The following is a 16,763-nucleotide window of genomic DNA, read 5'->3' as shown; positions in this document are numbered from 1 at the left end:
AGCATCATGGGGAACGAAGTGCTTCAGGCGCCGAGATTCTCTTCGCGTGTCCGACGCTGGTCCCGTAAAACGACTACCATTCCCAGAGTGCAATGCGACAGAGTTAGTCTCCAACTTCTGCCGCGGAAGCTGCAAAAATAGTACAACTTCCCGGGAGCATGCCGTGTAAGGATCTTGTGTTTAAGCTGCGCATGTGCCACATTTATTTGTTTTGATCTTCCTTTGCGGAGAGGAGACCGTCGGTTCGAGCTTCCTGATAGGGTTTGTTCGTTTTATTCTGTTATTTCCATGCTCCCTTCCCTTAAACTCGTCAACTGGATAAAATCCTAAAAATCGCTCGAGTTACCAGGGAGGAATGCTTGTTGAGGTGTCTGTCGAAGGGAAAGAGAGATACGTAGATGATCGTGCTTACGTTATAGCCCGTGCATTCGCTACAGCAGTGGTTCCCAATCTTGGGTCACCCCCGTGTTCTTGGACGGCAACGGCGAGCACCGCTGGTGGCGAAGGCTTCTGGGAGCTGTAGTCCAAAAACACCTGGGCTACCCAAGGTTGGGAACCACTGTGCTGCAGGATAGGAGCAAAAGAGTAATTCGGTGGGATCTTGTTAGAAAGCTGGCAGAATTAAATGGGGAAAAGAGAAGCGGGAGAGGGAAGGCAAAATATTGTGGCACTTTAAAGATTTATTTCATTGTGGTCAAAATCCACTTCTTCAGACACACAGTATATCAAAGCCTGTATATAAACACATCTTTGCTGCTAGCTTTTGTGCGTGTGTGTGTGTACATACACCACCTAGTCTGATAAAGAGTTTTATAGCAACTAGGCAGGAGTACAACAAGGCTGTATGTTGTTTCCCTCCTTATTTAACTTATATGCAGAATACATCATGCGAAAGGCTGGATTGGATAAATCCCAAGCATGAATTAAGATTGCTGGAAGAAATATCAACAGCCTCCAATATGCAGATGATACCACTCTGATGGCAGAAAGTGAGGAGGAATTAAAGAACCTTTTAATGAGGGTGAAAAAGGAGGGCACAAAAATAGTCTGAAGCTCAATATCAAAAATAAGATCATGGCCACTGGTCCCATCACCTCCTAGAAAGGTGAAGATGTGGAGACAGTGACAGATTTTACTTTATTGGGCTCCATGGTCACTGCAGATGATGACAGCAGCAATGAAATTGAAAGACACCTGCTTCTTGGGAGGAAAGCGATGACAAACCTAGACAGCATCATCTAGCAATGCTCAGATGATGAAAAGGTGACAGGGTTTCTGTACTTCTAATACTTATCTGTAGAAATTAATTTCAGCAAGTGTTACTTGCATTAAATATGGCACCTGCTGTAATTTCCTCTTCTGATCAACTATTAAAGATGTAGGAACTGTGTCCTCTTTTTCATCTGGTTACCCTATGTGAGGGGTTTTGTAGTGGAACAAACTGGTGTCTGCAAACAAAACCCTGTATGTAGAAATATATAGTGTTAAAGAGAAAACAACGTCAGAGTCCTTCTCTCTGATATGATGTGCTTTTCTGGTAAGATACTTTTAAAAAAAGGAATAGAGGAGCATTTTGTTCTGAGCCACCACTTGCATTACTTAAAAACAACAACATACAGTTAAGAAACAGGGTTACAGTACTTCTTTGTCTGCCATTTGTGGGACTGAGTCTCAGAAAACATGGGAACCCACAGGATAAAATTAACCAAAGAAATCCGCATTGAACTACATTTCAAAACTTGAGCCTCTTCGCAGTTTTAGTATCCAGCTTTGGAGTGTGGCAGGAATAGGGAGCACTTAGCTTTCCAGATGTTGTTGGGCTTCAGTCCTCAAGAGCATAACCAGTGCTGAGGAGCAATAGAAATTGCAATCTGAATTGCATCTGGGAAGCCGCATGTTCCACATCCTGGAAACATGAGGAGAATATGGAATATGCTTGGCTGCCATGTGTGGTAAACAGGACTTTGGTCTGATTCAACAGAACTCTTATTTTTCAGAAGGAAAGGAAAGTGTTTGTCAAGGTAAATTTAATATGGTTGCCATTATCTCTGCAGACTAAAACTCATCATCCTATTTATCATGGTACTGCAGCAATAATCCCGGGGCATCTGCATTCTGCGTCCCATCCTAATATCTATGAGGGATTTTCCAGTTGTTGCCCCCTAAATTTGGAATGTTAATTTTTGGTCTTCATCTCCCAGAATCCTCAACTTTAAGTTTCTCCAACACTGTATCAAGTAATTTCTTGTTTCTAAGAACTTTTTTTAAGCTTTGAGGGGCATCCCAAAGCATTCCATAAGGGAGGTATGTTGACATCAGCAATGGACGATCACTCCTTTCTGTGACTGATGTATAAGTTTCTAAGTATTTGATTGTAAGAAGCTAATATTTCTGCAAGTTCCTGCTGGTTTTGGCACAGGACAAGCGAGTAATTAATAAATCCTTCTCTCATGTTTAGGACTTCTCATGTAAGCTAAAATGGGACGTTCCTCCAAGGATAAGCGAGATATTTACTACCGTTTAGCAAAAGAAGAGGGTTGGCGAGCCCGTAGTGCATTTAAACTTCTACAGCTGGATGAGGAATATCACTTGTTCCAAGGTGGGTTGATAACACACACTTCCACATTTCATTGTGGAATGCTCAGAAGCACATATATTTTTGTTGTCTTATTCAGAGGGTTTGAAGAAGTACTGAGTCTTAAAACTTCCTCAGTCCCTCAACCCCGCAATCTGTGAGTTGAAATGTATAAGGTAGGAGTGGGGAACATGTTCCTGTCTGTATGCTCTTCAAGTACAACTGTCATCAACCCTATCTAGCATAGGTGACAGTCAGAGATGGTGGAAATTACAGATCAACAACATCTGGAAGATCACAAGTTGCCCTGCACAGGTCTAAGTATTTGCTTTGATATCTTCCACCTAATAACTGGTTGGATAGCTCAGTGAGTTATGTGTCTGTCTGTGGAGCCAGAGGTTGGGAGTTTGATTTCTCACTGTGCCTCTAAAGACAAGAGCTAGCTTATGTGGTCTCAGGCAAGCTTCACAGCCTCAAAGTGGCCCCAGAAGAAGCAAAGCAAATGCACAGGGTGCTGTTTATATAGTGCCCCATGACACTTAACACACTCTCTGGGCAGTTTGCAATTTAATTATTTAGACTACACATGCCACTGCCGTGAACTAGGTACTCATTTTACTGACTTTGGAAGGTGGATTGAACCCTGAGTCGTGAGCACAGGTTTGGCTGCAATACTGCAGTTTAACCACTGTGTGCCACAAAGGAATGGTTAACCACTTCTGAGTATTTTCTGCCTAGAACCCCCCCCCAAAAAGGACACCATAAGTCAGAATTGACTCGACAGCACATGATTATTATAATAGCACATTGCTCTGCCTGCTGTTGATACTGTTTTGTGGAATGATCATTGCAGGAAGGAGTGCGATTTGCAATTTGCAAGCTGGTTCCTTTTTTTCATGCCTTGGAACTCGCATCTCCCATATCAATTGTTAGCTGGAATTTTGTCGCTGAAGTGGGAGGCTAATCAGAAAAGGTGTTGCTTCCAAACCTGTGCAGGGTTTCTAGTGTGTATGTACCACCAGGGCAGTTCAGATATTTGGTATGCAGAAGCGAGGTTCTCCATGTGGCTTTCAACAAAGCTGGAGCTTTCTGTTTTTACAGGACCACTAGCCCTCCGCCAGGAAGGCAACCTAGCCGTTCTGCCTCCCCATTCTCTTTTCGGTTCCTCTTCAATGGCACTGCCTGACCTTTTCTCTTCTCTGGTCCTCTCCAGGTGTGTCACGGGCTGTGGACCTCTGTGCTGCTCCTGGAAGCTGGAGTCAGGTCTTGAGCCGAAAGCTCAAGTAAGCAAACAGCATTGATTTGGGAGAGGTTGCATCTCATTGAGAGTTGCAGCTCCTTAAAGGAAAAAGCGAAACTCACGTAGAAACCTTTCTATTCTTTCCTTCTCCCCACAGAGGAGACAGTGGTAAAAATTCCGATATCAAAATAGTGGCTGTTGATTTGCAAGCTATGGCCCCGCTGCCGGGAGTCATCCAGATCCAGGGAGACATTACGAAGGTAGATGTTGCCCAGTGGGGCCTAAGGTGAAGTTCACTTAGCCTCCACTCAAGCCGAGAGGCTACTCAAGGAGCGGCCTTTCTGCCTGCAGCCAGCAAGCCCCTCTCTTTTTTCTTTCCAGGTCTCTACAGCCCAGGAGATCATTCACCATTTTGAGGGGCAGCCTGCTGATCTGGTAGTTTGTGATGGAGCCCCTGATGGTACGTGTGATGACCATGCTCTGCTTTCTAACACAAACCTTTCCAAGAGAAAGACGATCTGACATTGTGTATATACAATAAATGCCTTCTGTATTCTTCCAGTGACTGGACTCCATGATATTGATGAGTACATTCAGGCTCAGCTGTTACTTGCTGTGAGTATTTCCTGTCCCCCTGCAAGGGCCGTGTCCAGGTAATGGCCAGTTTTTATTGGGTGCTTGCATACCTGGAAACTTCTTCCACCTCTACCACATTAGATCTGGGAGCTCTAGGTTAGACAGTTTCTGCTCCAGATTTTTGGCTCTAGACATGGAACACTTTGGGGTTTTAAGCTAGAGGACTGCTAAAGTCAGGAGGTCAAGTGCTCAGGAGCTGGTTTCATGGAACAAGCCTATGTGTCTCTTTTGTTTGTTTGTTGTACAATCAGAATGGGAAAAATCCTGTATTATATCCACTTGATCCATTAGTATGTCTAAATAAAGCCATGGTATGAGAACCTTTAATTCTCTAGGTGTTTCAAACTCCAGCTCCAAGATTCATAGTCTGGAAGTATAAGAAATGCTGGATAGCTCCTTTCTGCCCGGTTTTGTTTGTGGAGAGAGAAAAAATAAGGGATGATAATTCTTTTCTTGTTATCTATTTTATTATCGAAGTCGTCATGTGGTGTTGGGGGCCCACAATCTTTGCTTGCCACACTGCAGAGATCTTTGATGTGTCTCAGTGCCTAATGGGATTTACCCACAATTTCTTTATTCTGTTTCCTCTAGGCCCTAAACATTACTACTCATGTACTGAAAAAAGGAGGAACTTTTGTGGCAAAGGTGAGCGTGGTAGCTGATTGGGCAAGAGTGGATGGGTCCAGTGATGCCCCCATTGCTTGCAGATTCTTATGGCATCAAAAAAAGCCTCCAGATGCATTTTCTGTGATTCATGGGGTTGGTGCTTGACGAAACCTGAGAGTGGAAGGCCCAGTGGGGAAGCCACAGAGCTTGATTGCAGGACTAAATGTTAATTTTCATTGTGTGCTTATTTTCCCTGAGAGCATTTGATGGCGAATTCATTGTTCCCAGTGAGTTTGCCTCATGCTATCGCTTGTTGGTGTAAGACATCCCTGTTTTTGCTTAGGTAGATAATGATACCATGACAGCCAGATAACGACAGCTTATTCTCCCATCTCAGATATTCCGAGGGAAGGATGTCACGCTTCTTTATTCCCAGTTGCGGATTTTCTTCCCTGAAGTGACATGCGCAAAGCCCCGAAGCAGCCGTAACTCGAGCATTGGTGAGCAAACACCTTTTTGCAGATATAGCAATTTGCAACGTTGTTCCCAGAGAGTCGTGCACAAAAGGGGGCAGAATCTAGCATCACTAGAATCTCAGCTTCCACCTCAAAGCAAACAAACATTCCCTAGTTTCTCATGCTTGTAAAGTGCAGCTCGATGTTTGGAAGCAAGTGGTTTTGGAAAAGCTCAAGTGTTCCAAGGGTGGTGATTTTGTGCCCTTTGTTTGTATGCTGCCTCATTGCTTTCTTCTAAATAGTTCCCCTTGTTGCTTATTTGGTTGCTGTATCTCTCATCCTGCATTGCCGTCTACATGTAAAATAAAACAAAAAGCTCTCAGAAAAAAGGATTCCAGTGAGTTCTGGGTAAAACGTGACAGTTGATCATGTGAATGCAGAAGAAGCAAACATGCACTGGCATTTGATTGATGAGGTGAAATATCATCCCAAGTAAGATTGCTTGGCAAGGCCTGTACCTATAAAGAAGCTTTACGCTTTCCTTTCCAAATCAACCTTGTTGGATTGTGCTCTTCAATTGAGTTTTCTTAGAGAAGATCCTGAATGTCTTCTCTACTTCGGAACACATTTTGAAAATAAGTGTTGCAGCAGCTGTATGTGACATTGAATCTCCATAACCCTTTTTGATCAGCTGTCTTAATATGTCAGTATGATTCTTCATTTAATATCCCTTCCCCATTTGAATACCCTGCTTGGTTCCTTCTGAAGTGCTATAAGATATTCTGAAAAATATTAATGGGCAATAAGACTGAATAGAATTGAAAGAATATAGTATAAATTTGTATATTGTTTGCTTTGGTCTAGACCAGTGGTTCCCAAGCTTGGGTAACCCAGGCATCCTTGAGCTAAAACACCCAGAACCTCTGGCCAGCACCACTGCTAGTGAAGGTTTCTGGGAATTGCAATCCAAGAACACTTGGGTTACTCAAGGTTGGGAAACCCTGGTCTAGACTATGATGGTTATTAGGACAGGTGAAGGATGGCCCATGTGCAAAGGAAAGCTCTGGGTATTCTAATTTGGTCAATGGGAGGTGTGTATATTTGTGTGTGCAGATGCAGCAGATCCTCACTGGACTCTTGAAGTTGGCTAAGGCAACACAGTGTCGGAGCAAGTCCTGAGGAAGCTGCCTACTGCTGAATCAGACCAATGGGTTATCTAACCCAAGACTGCCAGCTCTGACTGGCACCAGCTCTGTTTCAGGCAGGATTCTTTCCTAGCCCTCCTTCTAGATCCCTGGCATTCCGTGGTGGTCTCCCATCCAAGTACTAACCAAGTCTCATGTTGCTTAGGTTCCCAGATCAGAGGAAATCCAGTGTGTTCAGGGTGGTATGTTGATTTTTGCACCAGTTTTGGTTTGATTGCAGAATTGTCCCCAAGAGCAATTGCTTCCTTTTTTTCCTCTTGATGTGAACACCAGCCACTCAGTTACCTCTGGCCATTCCCTCAAGGGACACCCCTGGAGCATGAGTTGAATGGGTTTGCTGAGCCTCACGTGCGGTGCTGCACAAGCCACATTCCCCCACAGCATCCCAGATGCCTGTTGTCTCTCTTGCACGGAGTTCAGTGGAAGGCGTTTAGAAGTGGAAACCATTTAGAAGAAAGCCAAGCTCCCTTTGGAGAGTTTCTGAATTTGGGTAGTGTATGAAGCTTGGGAGTTTGGCTTCAATCTTTGTAGATGGTTACAAAACAGTGCCAATGTGATGCAAACTGGGCATCACATATTACGTGCGTTTGAGGCATTGCAGGGAACTCTAGATATATATTGCAAAGCCAGAACAGTGGCTCCTAAAGCTTTAACCCCCCCCCCTTTCTACTCTTCTAGAAGCCTTTGTGGTTTGCCGAAACTACAGCCCTCCTGAAGGCTATGTGCCAAACATGTCCAATCCCCTGCTGGATCACTGCTATGGTGAGGAATCTGGAAAGAAAAGGGATGCCTCTTAAGCATGTTGTTGTGCTGGGGAGGGGGTGTTGAGCAAGGCTGCTCAAGGGGGTGGGTTGTGGGACAGCAAGGAAGCTAAGAGGAAAGATGATTTGGGGAGTGGGGAGGCAGCTGCAGCAGGATTGTGGGTGATGGGGCTCTGCAAGTGATTAGTAAGGGAGCATTCTTCCTTAGAAGGTGGTGACTCCATCCAGAAGCTGAATAGATGCCTATTAGAATTCCTATATCAGTAGATTTTTTTTTAAATAGTCTGCAGCTGGTTGGATTAGACACGTTTGGGGCTCTGACATGTCATCCTTTACTGCTTGTCTTTTCTTAGCCTGCCCTTGGGTAGAAATTCTACAGGCACCATTAGAAGCAAGAGCTCTTTGATTCATATAACGACGGCAACTAATTGATGCTTTGGGAGAGGCAGGCAAACTGTGTTCATAACTAGAGGTGGTCTTGCACCTGAGACTCATCAGAATTTTCCCTGTTACTATACAGATGTGGATTTCAATCAGTTAGAAGGTCCCAACCGGGTTATTGTTCCTTTCCTGGCTTGTGGAGATCTGAGTGCTTATGATTCTGACAGGACCTATCCTCTGCAGGTAAGAAGAAACAAAATACTGGGGCAGGATGCCTTTGCTTTAACTGAGAAGTCGGGCTAAAGTTAGCACCAGAGTCCCGTGTGCCCCTTTCTGTCACCTGAGCTTTAATGAAGTGGTAGCTGTGGTGATCACACTCTGGCTGTCTATGGTGGTGCTGTGAGCAACTCCTTTCTCCAGCAAGCTCTGATGGCTGGTGCAAAGAATAACGTCCAAGACCCTCGCTGCCTTATATTTAGCAATGGTCAGCAAGGCAACTTAGAGTGCAGGGGAGAACAGTGAGGCCAGCCCTGAACATGGAGTTGACAGAAAGGTTCCCGCACGCTGTGGCATGTGGTGATAACCCAGGGGACAAGAGTAGCTGTCTCATCTCATCTGACTTAGTTTTTTCGCTTTCTTTTCGTTTTCGGCAGCTGGATCCAGAGAAGGAGTATACTTACCTGCCTCCCACTCAGCCCCCCATCCACCCTCCCTATGAAGAAGCCTGTTTTCTAAAGAAACACAATCTTCTCACAAAGGAACCGTCGCTCCAGCCTCAGCTACAGGAGCCTTTGCAGCAGCAAGAGGAGGGTGCGGTGGGCTTAGAGGCCGAGGTCATAAATGCCCTGGAGGAACTGTCGACATGATACAGAGCCAGAGAGGCAGAGGGAAGGCATGCGTTTTGTGTCTCCTGGCCTCTGCTAGTTTGAAAGGCTTTTCATGTAATCATCCTTCTTCATTAGCTTCTAGGATTTCTTGTTTGATTCTCCAGTGGAGCTAAGGAAGTCCCGTGGTCCCTGAGTAATCCAAACAGCATTGTTTTTAATAGAGTCTTGTTCACTTCTAAAAAGCTTGGAGCCCTCTTGGATTCATGTAGCATAAACAGGTAGCTGTAAAAGCAAGACTATCTCTGCTGCTGTCTACCCACTGCACTCCTCTGCATCCTCAGGCTTAGGAAGCAGATGCACTCTGAACAGCAAGCCTCTAGAGAACAATCCCAGTCAGATCCTGATATGGGTGGTGAATGTCTCAAGAATGGGGGGCAAGGGGGGCAGATTCAAATTTCTATTCACCAGTCAAGGGGGCAGCTTCTGGTTACATGGTAGTCTCTTGGCCTGACTCACCTTACAAGATGTTTGCAAGAACAAATGAAAGGGGTAATTATATTGTATTCTGTGTGATGAAAAATACAGTAGAAATTATATTTTATAAATGTTCATCCTGCTGTTCTAACTGTAAACTCTTCTTGCTTTTTTTTTTGTTTGATTACTATTCTGGAACTATTTGCTAATTATACTCTGAATTTGAGCACTCAACGTTGGCAAGAGAGGGGCTGAAAATGTTGCTATAAAGGGGGTACCTCACGGCGTCCCTCCCTTCCCTCCCCAAGCAACAAGTCTGCCAGTGGTGGACTCGTCACATCAGCAGAGCTTGTTTTGTGTCCTTAGTCACCGCTGGGCTGGTCCCAAAGGAAGGACTGAAATCTGTAGCATAAATTTTATACAACAGTGACTCCATCGGTATCCGCATTGCTCACCTGGGCTTGGATTTGGATTCTAGTGGAAGGCAATTTAACCCCAGATTTTTGAAGTGGCAAGGTTGTTGTAAGTCCCTCTGCTGCCGGAGCCCCTGTGCACGGGCTGCTCAGTCCCCCTCTTTCCGGTTGCGTGTTCACAGGTTCACCCACCATGAAATCTAACCTGTCCAGTGGGGAATGCTCAATTGTACAGATGGTTTCATCAGAGAGATAGGTAGGGTTTGTTCCTTCCGTGGAGGTATCATCTATAGGATTTCTCTTCCTCGAGAGGGCCCCCTCGGTTTGAGAGCCTTGATGGCGTGTGACCCGCTGGGCATCTGGTTGTGGTTCAGCTCTTCGGAAAGAATAACGAGCAAATATGCCAATTAAGAACATCTCGATAGCCAGCGAATGGTAGTAGATCACTAGAAAAGTAGAAAGAGAGGTCAAATGTGTGTGCGTGGGGGGGGAATCGGGAAATGGCTGTGTAGTTTCTAAAACAATACAAATGCAGGAACTGGTGATAACTTTATTAGACCACTTAAAAAACAACAGCTAGCTTTCAATTATAGTTCATCTTCTTAAGGCTGTGCATCATGTTCTTGTGGGCAGTTCCCATTAATTATATGCTTTTATTAAAGTCCCAGAGTCTCATGGCTGTTATTGGGGCCAGGTTACCTTCTTGGAGGGAAAATCTATGTTCATATAGAAATTATAGTGTATATTCATGGAGAGAAAAAAGGACTGTAAGGTATTAATTAGGTGACAAAGTTAGCCTTTTTGCTTTCCTTTCCCACTCCATCTCAAGAATTAAGTTTCTTTGTTCTTCTGCCTGGACATATACTTTTGAAATTGTTAAAAAGGCCAAAGTGACATTGCCATAAATGACTGAGGAATGGAAGGGAGAAAACACAGAACTCTTCTGTACATACAACTAACAAAACAGGAGCAATTAATGGAAGGTAAAATATATAGATATGTTCTTTCAACGTAATTTTTACAGGCCATGAACTTGTTTTTCTCATCTTTTAAGTATGGGAGTTCTCATATTTCTGCCTTCATTTTGACTGGAATAAAACTCCAGTTGGGATTAGACCTAATGTTGAAACAGTGCAGCCACCTCTGGCTGCTGATACCGATGGCATGAAAAGATAGCCAGTTATGTATTGTTCATGTATTTTCACTGCCAGGCTGAGTAGGAGATGCTTTGGGTTTCTTCACCTCAACAGCATGACCAGCTTTGATAAAACTATACACCACCTCAGCAAAAAGTATAGAGCTAGCCCCATGTTCTGCAACAAGGAAAGAGGCCTGTAGAACAAACTTTTTGCTTAGTACAGTTTGTACTCTGCACAATGCCGTGAGGAAGCAAAAAGGTGGAACAGAAGGTACAGTTCTGTATCAAAACCATCAAGTCTGTTTACCCTGCATAGGTGGAAAAGCAAGCTTTCTAAGCCCCAAGATTTCCCCCCATAACATCCCCACAGTGTGAACTCCATTTTCTGACTGGTTGCTGCCTTTTCTTCATTTATTAATTCCCCCTTCCTGTTAGCAGTGTTACATACAGCACTGATGTTACCTGTCTGTCATGGGTTTGGAGGGAAAGTTCCATCCTATGGGGAGTGGAAGGCGGGACATCAGGAGGAGGGGCTGTACTGTATAAATATGTGAAGCGTGTGTGGAGAGTTTAGGAGGAAAAAGAGATGCTGAGAGACACTGGGTTGTGACGAAGCAGCAGCTGGGAAGAAGAAGCTGTTGTGGAAGTCTGTGTGTCAGACAGGGTACTTCTGTGTGTCAGAGTACCAACCTGATAGGTTCAGGTGTCTGTTGGTTAGCCAGAACTGATAGGTTCAGGGTCTGTGCTTCAAGTTAAGGGTTCTGGGTGAACCAAACTGTATGCTTGTATGAGTGAGAATAAGCCACGTTACTTTATTTTATTCACCTAATCATTTTATTATCCCTGTGTGTTGTATGTAAATAAACCTTATTCTTTTATTGTTTGAAAATCCATCCCTGGTCTGTGTGACTTCTTATAGGGAATGGTTGGTGGCAGCTTAGTGTAACTGTGTGGCAGATCCCAGTAGGTCTGGGTTTCTCACATTGATTGGTGTCCAGCGTGTGGGATACGACTGGTCCAGTTGTCCAGTGGTCCAGCAAAGCCTTGGCAAGTGTGCCCAGAGCAAGGGGGGTCTAGTCAGGGACAGTCTGAGGCGCGTAGGTAATCTTCTAGGTGTACCTCACGGGGAGGTGCGCTAGTAGAAGAACGTGCCAACTGGGGAGACTTAGATTAAGGTGCTCTGAGGCAGCCTAGTTTTGGCGGGAAAAAGCTGAGGCAAAACTGCATAGTAACAGTGAGCTAGCTTGCCAGCTGAGAGGCCCAGCAGAGGGGGGTAGGCTCTGACTCGATACTGTTGCAAGTTAGTGCTGAAGAACAGCAGCAATCTCTAGGGAGAGCTGGTTCTGAGGCAAGAAGGAAAAAAGTGGTCGTTTTATTTTGAGGCTTGACTTTTTAAAGCAGCCTGTTCTGAGGGGGGATTATGCCCTTGACTCGAAGCCAGATAGCAGACATGAGTGAAGTGAAAGACCCCCAGATTGACCAAGGTTCTGAGGATGAATTTGGCTCAGTGCAAGGTGACAGCACAGGAGAGCAGAACCCAGAACTTAGAAAAATACTCATAGCCCAACAGCATGAACTGAGGATGAGGCAATTTGAAGTGGAGGAAAGAGAAAGAGAGAGACAGAGACAATTTGAATTGGCATTGGAGAGAGAGAAAATGGCGTTTGAATTAAGAAAACTGGAACTGATGAACCAGAACAATAATAACAATAGGGATTCTGAGGGAGGCCAACTGTCTAAGGCTGACCTGAAGAAATTCCCTGTGTACCACAAGGGAGATTGTCCTGAGGTGTTCTTTTCCCTAGTGGAAAGAGCGTTTGTGGACTTCTCAGTGAGGGAAACTGAGAAGATGACCATCATGCGGTCTTTAATCAGTGGTAGCCTGGCTGAGGTTTATGCCGAGATGCCTGAGGAACTGATGAAAGATTTTGCAGAGTTTAAAAAACTGGTGTTTGCCAGACATGGGATAAATGCAGAACAGCTGAGACAAAGATTCAGGTCCCTCACAAAAAAGCCAGAGCAGACTTTTACCCAAGTGGGGGCCCAATTGGTGAGGCTGCTTGAGAAATGGCTATCGCAGGAGGGAACAGAGACCTATGAGCAGCTTAAAGATTTGATAGCACTGGAACAGTTCTATTCAGTCCTGTATGGGGAATTGAAATTCCAGGTGAGGGAGAGGAAACCGAGGTCTGTGGCAGAAGCCGCAGAGATCGCAGATTTTATTTCCCAAATAAGAAAGCCCTTGGGTGAGGGGAAATCTGTAGGTAAACCCAAAGAAACCTACAGCAAGTACTCTCAGGGACCAGGGAAAAGCCAGCAAGGGGGAGGGGCCCATGGTGAAGGGAAGCCCTCAGACATGAAACTAAGACCTCAGATTTTGGAGGGAAAACCAAAACAAGATGAGAGAGAATCAAAATACACCAGAAAATGTTATTTCTGTCAGGGAAAGGGTCACCTAATCTCAGAGTGTGAGAAATTAAAGCAGCTAAAAGGAATAGTGCCTCAGAATTCTAGTGGGACCAAGCCAAAAGCTGTGTTCTGTGTCCAGAAAGAGCAAGGCTCAGTGTCACTGAGGGAGCCTGTTGCCATGACTACTCAGTCTGGGACAGCTACCTCTGCTGATCAGGCTGAGGAAAATGGTCCTCTTGTGGAGGTAAAGCGCTGCTTGCTGATAAAAACAGATTCTCAGTTGTTTGAGACAGCCGGGGTGGACGTAGGAATACTTGACCGTCAGTATAGGGGGCTGCGGGACACTTGTTCCCAGGTAACCCTGTGCCATCCAGATATCATCCCTAGGGAGTTTATAATCCCAAATGAGAGCATAAAGGTGGCAGGGATTGAGGGGCAGGTAATCTCTCTGCCAGTAGCTGAGGTACCTGTCAACTTTCAAGGCTGGAGGGGCGTTTGGCGGCTAGCGATTTCATCTACTCTGCCAGCAGCCGTGCTCGTGGGAAATGACCTGGCTGAACATGTGAAAAGGGTGCTAGTGATTACACGCTCACAAGCCACCACAGAGACAGTTCAGGGGGGTAATGATGAGCCAGAGACGGAAGCAGAGGGGAGTTCAGAAGCTGTGGTGGAAACCTTAACCACAGACAGCAGATTTGGACAGGAGCAAAAGGCAGACGCCACTCTCCAAAGGTGTTTTGAACAGGTGACTGACGCCCAGCTAACACCTGAAACCCCAGTGAGATTTCTGGAGAAAAAGGGGATTTTATATAGAGAAACCCTGAGGAATATCTCAAAAGGGGGAGATGGGATCAGAAGTCAGCTGGTGGTACCTGAAAAGTATCGCCCCATGATCTTACAAAGGGGGCACTCTGACATGTTTGCTGCGCACTTAGGAGTGAACAAAACACAGCAGAGAATCACACAGAATTTCTACTGGCCTGACATAGGGAAGCAGATCAGGGAGTTCTGTAAACAATGTGATGTGTGTCAAAGGCAGGGGAATAACCGCGACAGGACCAAAGCAAAGTTGTGCCCTTTGCCTGTGATTGACACTCCGTTCAAATGCATAGGGGTGGATATTGTGGGACCTTTGCCCAAGGCCACAAAGAGGGGGAACAGGTTCATCCTAACAATTGTGGACCATGCCACAAGGTATCCTGAAGCCATACCCTTGACTAACATTGAAGCTAACACAGTGGCCGATGCTTTGGTGGGGTATATGTCCAGGATGGGATTTGCCTCAGAGATAATCACAGATTTGGGCGCATCGTTCACATCAAAGCTCATGAAACGCTTATGGCAAATCTGTGGAATAAAGCACAAGGAAACCACTGCCTATCATCCTGAAAGTAATGGGTTAACTGAGAAGTTCAATGGGACTCTAATGCGCATGATTAGGGCTTACTTGGCAGAGAATCCAAACAATTGGGACCAGAAGCTGCAATCCCTTTTGTTTGCTTATCGATCAGTGCCACAAGCCAGTACCGGGTGCAGTCCATTTGAACTTTTATTTGGGAGAAGGGTGAAAGGGCCCCTTGATTTGATCAAACAAAATTGGGAGCAGATCACCCAGGATGACCCACAAGACGTTGTGACTTACATAGACACCTTGATGAATGACCTAAGGAGAAATCTAGAGCTGGCAGCAGAAAACCTGCAAGCTCAGAAGGTCAGACAGAAAACATGGTATGACCACAAAGCTAGAGAGAGGCACTTTGACCCAGGGGAGGAAGTGCTTTGGCTTAGGCCCTGCAGAGAGAATAAACTGCAGCTCAAATGGGCAGGACCATATAGGGTCATTTCCAAGATGTCAGACCTGAACTACCTAATAGAGCAGGAGGAGAACCAAGCAAGGAGGGTGGTTCATGTGAATGCCCTAAAACCCTACTACAGAGGGGAACAGAGGGTTTTATTCGCGATAAAAGCAGCTGAGAGTGAGGAAGCTGAATTACCCTTCTGGGAGGGTAGAGGGGAAGTAAAATACAACCCAGAGGAGGTAAAGATCAGTCCTGCACTCACCCAAGACCAGCAGCAAGAACTAAAAATGCTGCTTAGTAAATATCAACAGGTGTTTTCCAACAAGCCGGGGATAGTGAAGGGAGTGATGCATCGGATCCACACAGGGGATGCACCCCCGCAGGCAGTATCCCCATACCGAGTAACGGGACCCTATAGGGACAAGGTGCGGAAGGAGCTGGACGAGATGCTGAGGGAGAACATAATCGTCCCCTCTTCTAGTCCTTGGTCCTCTCCGATAGTCCTTGTGGACAAGCCTGATGGGAGCATTAGGTTTTGTGTCGATTACAGGAAATTAAACCGTGTAACCACTCCTGATGCCTACCCAATGCCCAGGCTAGACAACCTGATTGAAACCATAGGGGGTTGTCGGTTCATCTCATCATTGGACCTGGTAAAGGGATATTGGCAATTAAGAATTGATCCCAGGGATCAAGAAAAGACTGCCTTTTGCAGCCCTTTTGGTCTCTATGAGTTTCGAGTCCTGAGCTTTGGTCTCAGAAATGCACCAGCCACATTCCAAAGGCTGATGGACCAGACCTTGGCAGGGCTCAGTGACTTTACAGTGGCCTACATTGACGACATAGGGATCTTCAGTAATACCTGGGAAGATCACCTGATACACCTGGAGTTAGTGCTGCAGAGGTTAAGTGCAGCAGGGCTAACAGTAAAGGCCAGCAAGTGTCAGCTGGGTAGCCCAGAAATAAAATACTTGGGTCACATGGTAGGGGGAGGAATGATAAAACCCCTGGAGGCCAAAATAGAAGCTGTTCGTGATTGGCCTAGACCCAACACCAAGAAAAAAGTCAAATCATTTCTTGGGTTGGTGGGCTACTACAGAAAGTTCATCCCGAGGTTTAGCGAGATTGCGGCTCCGCTGACCGATCTGACGAGGAAGAAGGCTGATGACCGCATCCCGTGGACCAGCGACTGTGAGGCGGCGTTCCAGAGGTTGAAGGAGGCGTTAATCAACTATCCTGTCCTGCGTGCTCCAGACTTCGACCGGGAGTTCATCGTCTACACCGATGCGTCTAACACCGGGGTAGGAGCAGTTCTGTGCCAGGAGGATGAGAATGGTGACCAGCATCCAGTGTCCTACCTGAGTAGGAAACTTCAAAAAGGTGAGAGACATTTGGCAACCGTGGAGAAGGAGTGTTTGGCCATAGTCTACGCGATCCAGAAGGCCAAGCCTTACATCTGGGGAAGACATTTTATTCTGTGTACTGACCATTCACCATTGCAATGGTTAAAGACAATGAAAACCCACAATAGCAAACTTATGAGGTGGGCTTTAAACCTACAGGACTATGACTTTGAAGTGAAGGTGGTCAGAGGGTCAGTGAACTGTGTTGCTGACGCCTTATCAAGAAGACCTGAAGAATGAAGACGGCGAAAGAACATGGACTATGTGTATATAATGGTGGACAAAAAGTTAAATGTACCTGGTTTTTTTGAATTTGGTTTGTATGAATAAAGGTAAATGGATGTAATGTATACGGTAAATGTTTAAAATGCCTAATTGCTATGGTTAACTTAGAGTAAGTATAAGTAAGTATTATATGGTATGTATAACTGTTGTTGTGTA

At 45.4% G+C, this 16,763-nt stretch overlaps 2 protein-coding genes across 2 annotated transcripts in view; one reads left to right on the top strand and one right to left on the bottom strand.

The window, feature by feature from the left end:
* Window positions 1-29: 29 nt before the first annotated feature.
* Window positions 30-9,318, top strand: FTSJ1 (FtsJ RNA 2'-O-methyltransferase 1). The gene is made up of 11 exons (XM_020797610.3): window positions 30-261; window positions 2,459-2,599; window positions 3,789-3,858; window positions 3,973-4,075; window positions 4,197-4,275; window positions 4,378-4,430; window positions 5,043-5,096; window positions 5,455-5,557; window positions 7,396-7,479; window positions 7,999-8,102; window positions 8,513-9,318. The coding sequence occupies exons 2-11, from the start codon at window positions 2,479-2,481 to the stop codon at window positions 8,723-8,725; spliced, it is 984 nt and encodes a 327-aa protein (XP_020653269.3). The 5' UTR covers window positions 30-261; window positions 2,459-2,478; the 3' UTR covers window positions 8,726-9,318.
* The window catches only part of LOC110081144 (organic solute transporter subunit alpha), a 19,629-nt gene continuing 11,389 nt past the window's right edge, over window positions 8,524-16,763 (bottom strand). The window contains exon 7 of the mRNA XM_020797609.3: window positions 8,524-10,019. Coding sequence (XP_020653268.3) covers window positions 9,577-10,019 — 443 coding nt within the window. The 3' untranslated portion in view covers window positions 8,524-9,576. The remainder of the gene's footprint in view (window positions 10,020-16,763) is intronic.

This window comes from Pogona vitticeps, chromosome 2 (assembly GCF_051106095.1).
Source record: "Pogona vitticeps strain Pit_001003342236 chromosome 2, PviZW2.1, whole genome shotgun sequence".
NCBI lineage: Eukaryota > Metazoa > Chordata > Lepidosauria > Squamata > Agamidae > Pogona > Pogona vitticeps.
This window is presented reverse-complemented; position numbering and strand designations above follow the sequence as displayed.

Excerpts from the sequence above, each read along its gene's own strand:
- FTSJ1 (XM_020797610.3), top strand. The coding sequence starts at position 2,479 with ATGGGACGTTCCTCCAAGGATAAGCGAGATATTTACTACCGTTTAGCA. Across the intron at positions 7,480-7,998 it reads CCTGCTGGATCACTGCTATG|ATGTGGATTTCAATCAGTTA; the intron begins GTGAGGAATCTG and ends GTTACTATACAG. Across the intron at positions 8,103-8,512 it reads ACAGGACCTATCCTCTGCAG|CTGGATCCAGAGAAGGAGTA; the intron begins GTAAGAAGAAAC and ends CGTTTTCGGCAG.